At 42.8% G+C, this 5,109-nt stretch overlaps 1 protein-coding gene across 6 annotated transcripts; it reads right to left on the reverse strand.

Moving 5' to 3' along the window:
* Positions 1-882: 882 nt before the first annotated feature.
* On the reverse strand, positions 883-3,635 carry LOC127306885 (uncharacterized). 6 transcript variants are annotated; one of them, XM_051337589.1, is made up of 7 exons: positions 3,331-3,632; positions 3,004-3,175; positions 2,825-2,908; positions 2,211-2,460; positions 1,968-2,064; positions 1,747-1,812; positions 883-1,192 (listed from the first exon to the last, which is right to left on the reverse strand). In XM_051337589.1, the coding sequence occupies exons 2-7, from the start codon at positions 3,143-3,145 to the stop codon at positions 998-1,000; spliced, it is 834 nt and encodes a 277-aa protein (XP_051193549.1). In that variant the 5' UTR covers positions 3,146-3,175; positions 3,331-3,632; the 3' UTR covers positions 883-997. The 6 variants fall into 6 exon arrangements, with proteins under 6 accessions (XP_051193549.1, XP_051193548.1, XP_051193546.1 ...); XM_051337588.1 differs by having other exon boundaries at positions 3,004-3,188; XM_051337586.2 differs by having other exon boundaries at positions 3,004-3,213.
* Between the last annotated feature and the right edge of the window lie 1,474 nt (positions 3,636-5,109).

Here is a 5,109-nt window from a genome sequence, read left to right on the forward strand (position 1 = left end):
TTATATTGGTTAAATTCATGATCAAAGTGCAAGGAACGAGTGTTATATTGGTTAAATTCATGATCAAAGTTAAAACACGCAAAACGAAGATGTCACATGCGTTGGGACGGAGTGAGGGTATGTTTGGTTGGTTGCCAAATTTGCCCTACCAATTATTTGGCAGCCTACAATATTTTGGTCTTTAGGGCATGTTTGGTTTGGAGCCAATGCTAACTTTACCAAAAGTTGGCAAGCCCGCAATCATAGGCTGTCGTTTGGTTTGACACCAAAATATTTGCTAGCCCAGCTCAATCAGCTTACATGCAGTTCATTTTTTTGCCAATAATTTGGTGTGGCCTGGGCGGCTGATGGCTCCGCCAAAAAAATTGGCAGCCAAAAGTTGGCAGGGCCAGCTAGGGCAAAAACCAAACGTACCCTTACTTGGTTGGTTGCCAATGGAATCTTGCCAACTCTTTTCACATTGCCTTCACAAATCTTGCCAACTTTTTAGCTAACAGAGGGTCAAGGAATCTCTAGCTAATATTTTGGCTAGCCAATGGTTACCAATATTTTGGTAAGGCAATGGCATCAACCAAACAGACCCCGAGTGCCAGAGAACAATAGTGTATTATTGGTCTTTGGTGCAGAGTGCAGACCCCAGGACCCGTGAGGGCAAAAAAAAAAAAAAACTGCCACAGAGCGGTTTTGAGGACCTACTTAATTGTTTTCAACACAAAACAAGTGTACTGTACATTTAATTGAAAAAAACTCTAGAGCGGTGATTAGCCCTCAAAAAATTCGTTTTTGACCAAATGTAACCCGCAGGGCAAGTTTGTGGACTAATCTGTATCAGTTTGCAACTTCATAGACTAAAGCAAAGTCGCATGACAAATTCAGCGTATCTCCACTGCAATTAGGCTTCCTTGCAATTACCTCATTTTAGTTCCTTCTTACAACCAAAGGGATAGACTCTACAAAAGTCTGTAATTCCAAAAGTTAAGTGGAGAAGAAGAATATTTCAGTCTGCAATCTTGCAGATATCGTACACCTTCTTGCCTACTTTACACACTACACGACTAAAATTGCATCTCAGATTGCAGTTTTTGGATGAGCTGATGGTGTTTTGGAATTTTTCAATCTCTTTTGTCGCATGCTTCAGTTTGGAGCTAACATCACCCAATGCCCACACCAATGATATGTGTGGCCGAGGATTCTGCAAAATGACCAAATACTAGTTAAGACTTCTTTCCCAAATTTGACGACAAAAAACTTTTATGTTCCTATTTTAGTCATAGTCATTATTATATGATATCAATTGCCGACTACTTTATTATGTACCAAAATGTTTTAAAATAACTACTACTCTGTTTTATATACAAGGCCACTAAGTATTCCAAGCCAAAACTTTAACGAACAATTTGATCCATAAAAAATAAGTTATATAACACCAAATACATATCGTTGGAAACATCTTTCAAATATGAATCCAATTGTATACTTTTGATGACATATAACTCATATTAGGTTGGTCAAATTATTAGTCAAAATTCTACCTCGAAATGTGTGGTGGCCTGCAAACGGAGGGAGTACTGTATTTCCATGCATGAAAATAGAAAGACGTCCACTGATTTGCCAACTGAAGCTCCTATTTTCAAGCAGTGTTGGATTATCAAGTGGTCACTATGTTATCCATGACATTGGTGTGAAATAAACCATAAGCCAGAAGTGTGAGACCAGAAACTAAAGCATATCTGAATAATACAGTACCTTGTAGAACTCAGGAAGACCATGCAATCGATATACTTCATCAACCATATGTATCTGCCTACTTATCTGCAAAGAAAAATTGAAGTAACTAACAAAGTACACCTATACCTCACTAAAAGCCAAGATGAGTTAGCCACAAAACCAAAGTGAAACAAATACAAATTGGCAATTTTATGATGCATACAAACACTAAGCAATGAAAGACAGACAATACCAAGTACCTCTGGTAACCCAGTTCTTGTAACCTCTAGTGAAAGAAATGATCGTGTAGAATCGTCATTGACAAAATGCTCCCATTTGTTGAAGTCCATCCAATACCTGCTTTAAAAAGAAAATTAAGCATTTACATGAGTGCAAATCATGACAAAAATAAGTACACGGTCCTGTACAGAAGCCACATTGATTCGACAAGAGGAGGCAAAAATATTATCAGCTCAGCAATAAACTTGTGAGAGAAGGCTAACCGCTGTTGTGACTGAAACTTCTGCCGAAGCATTGCAACGAGGGAGTCAATTTGATCCACCTGAATCCCAACCGTTCTTCCTAAGCTTACATGGAACTCTCTGCCCAGAAGCACTTTCTCAAGCTTTTGCTCGTCTTTGCACAATTCTGAAAGCGCATAATCAGCATCTACAGCATAGAGGTCTGGTACAAGTGATGCAACTCTTCTCATAACAAGGGTCAGCTGCTTCCTTGCATCGAAAGGAATGACAACTGCATATGAGGTAGCTACATATAAGTCATAAGAGCAAAGTAGCTCCTGGATGTAAAAATTTCCATGCCTAACTGTGCAAACTGAATCATAGTCTGCACCACAAGATTGCTTCATACCTATTCTTACTTACTTATATAAAAGCAAGAAAGAGATGATGAATTTAGAGCACAATCCTAGGTTGGTAGTGGTAGGCTAGTGGCAACATCTCGAGCCCGCATCGGATGTATCGATGCATATCTGATCAATAACAGACTACCAACAGGGCAACAAGTGTTCGAAATCTTTCGCTATAATACAGCTGAACTCTTCGTGGATTGTTTGCAGATAAGAAGGTTATGTTAGTAGTGGCCGAAAGAAACGTACCAGGGATGTAGACATGCAGCGCATAGATGCCTTCCACATGGGGGAAGCTCCGGACGCGGTTCCCCTGCGCCAATGCAGAGTAATCTGCAGCAGGAGGTATAGTTCTAGAACCGTGAGAAAATCGCCAGAGATCCCCAAAACAACCGGAATAGGTTTGAGGAGAAGGGCAAGAATCATGCCTATGAAGTTTGGGGGGTGGAGGAGGTCGAGCGGAGGGGGGGGGAGCGCCGCGGAAGCTTCCTGGTCCGGGGCGGCTCCCGTGACCGGCGCCGGCTCGTCGTCGTCGGAGCCGGACGCGTAGCTCGCCATGAGCGCATCCATCGGCGGTGCGTGGAGCCCGAAGCTGCGTCACTGGATCGGTGATCTGAAACGCAATCTCTGTAGGCAGCCTGGACGCAAGGGGCAGCCCGATTGAAATTTCCCTGAACCCTACTTGGGAGCCTCCCTGAGAATCGCCTCCGGTCACGAGGAGCGAGACATCGGGAGGGTAGAGAAGAGTGGGTCACCTGGTCAGGTCGCCGCAGCGCCGGCTCTCCTAGAGGCGCCGCCCCGGCGGTCGGCAGGGAGGTTTCCGCGTGTTTCGTGGTAGTAGGTTAAGCCGCAGCCCCGTGCTGGTGGGTGCAGTTCCCGGCTGTCGGAGTGTCGGGGCCCCGGTGGCCGGTCACCTCTGCACTCGGTCGAACAGTGGACGGAGGCCGAAGATGCCGCACCGCCCGACCACCTCCGGCGGCGCTCCTCCCGTCTCCCCCTACACTCTGCTCAAGTTTGGAGGCGAAGGGACAAGTCGGGTCAAGTTTGGAGATATTGCAGATACGTATAGGGCACCTCTAGGAATCGGATGCCGATAATCTGCTTCCCGTCGGACCAATACTTGGCCATACGATTCGAAACAGTGTGGCCGCACGATTTTCACCCAAGCCCCGCGGCTCTTTCCGTGATTTCAGGGATTGGATGCATCCCATTAAACTGCTCGGGTCAAAATTGCATGCATCTCATAAATATGGCCCCGTAACCATCCACAGCAGTTCCTTGTTTTTAGGAAGTAATTTAGGAAGTAGGTATGTTTCCGAAAATAAAATAAAATATAGAAAATTAGTTACAATTTTCCCGGTCAGAGTAGCATATTTTTGTGCCACGGAAGCATTATTTTCCATTACTGGATAATGGAAGCACAGCTTTTAGGGGAAAATATCTGCCTCTTTGGCAGAACAAATAGAAAATAGCCTTCACTGAAACTTTTTTTTTTGCTTCCTCCCAATAATATTTAGCTTCAGTTGGCCAGCTAGATTGCTTCCAAGACAACTGGAGGTATACGTTTTAGTATTATCGTTTGTATCAACATTACTTCAATAGAGAACATAATATGCTTACAAATAAAAAAAATACCCGTAAAAAAACATTATGTTTCTCTCAACATTGGTTCCATAATAGCATATTATTTGCTTCCAAAATAAAATAGTATCTGCTTCAAATGAAACAAATAATTGCTTCTAACATCATTGCTTCCTACGGAGAATTATAATTTGCTTCCAAATGAAAAAGCTTTTGCTTCCAATAATGTCATCATTTGCTTCTGTATACAATAAGAATAGGTCACATGGATTGTGTTGTCTAGCACAATGTCCAACTTCCACCTCTCATGGCGATGGTACATGCACGCTGGCAGGGAACATTAGACGCGTCGATGACATGCAACAACAACCTCATGCCACCATTGGTAACCCTCACTGCCTCTTGGAGTGCCTACATCTGGTACTGAAGAGCACCAATGTAATAGGAGCACCACATTGGTTTGCTTCCCTTGATGTGAAGAAGTCTCTCATCCTAGCCGTGGTGCTTCGTACATGAAACATTGACCAGGATATTCTCGACCTTGATTGACCCATAGTCAACGTCGTTGTCGCCGACTAAGGGCACCCATTGGACAAAAAGGTAATCTGGAATCTGTTGAACATAATCATGAGCCAAATATATGAGAAATATAGGAAGCATGGGGCAATACTTAAAATATAATGATATTGGTAATTTAAACAACAAATGCAAAAGGGTAGAATCATGGTTCTGATTATGCAAACTTTCAGGTAGAAACATGCATGCTTTGCAAGCATTCTTCTATTTCAAGATAACTAGTACCCCGTACAAGGTTATGAGCCTGAAACGTAGATAGTAGCACAAGGGAAATATTGAAATTACAATGGTGCTGAAATTTAAATCAACAAAAATCGAAGGAGGAAGCATGGTTATTATATCCAGGAAACTATTTGGAGTGAGGAAAACCATATCTG

This window comes from Lolium perenne, chromosome 6, assembly GCF_019359855.2.
Source record: "Lolium perenne isolate Kyuss_39 chromosome 6, Kyuss_2.0, whole genome shotgun sequence".
NCBI classification, from domain to species: Eukaryota; Viridiplantae; Streptophyta; class Magnoliopsida; order Poales; family Poaceae; genus Lolium; species Lolium perenne.

Coding starts and splice junctions, on each gene's coding strand:
- LOC127306885 (XM_051337589.1), bottom strand. CDS start 3,145: ATGGATGCGCTCATGGCGAGCTACGCGTCCGGCTCCGACGACGACGAG. Junction 1,813..1,967: donor CAAGAACTGGGTTACCAGAG/GTACTTGGTATT, acceptor TTTTCTTTGCAG/ATAAGTAGGCAGATACATAT. Junction 1,193..1,746: donor GTCTTCCTGAGTTCTACAAG/GTACTGTATTAT, acceptor GTCATTTTGCAG/AATCCTCGGCCACACATATC.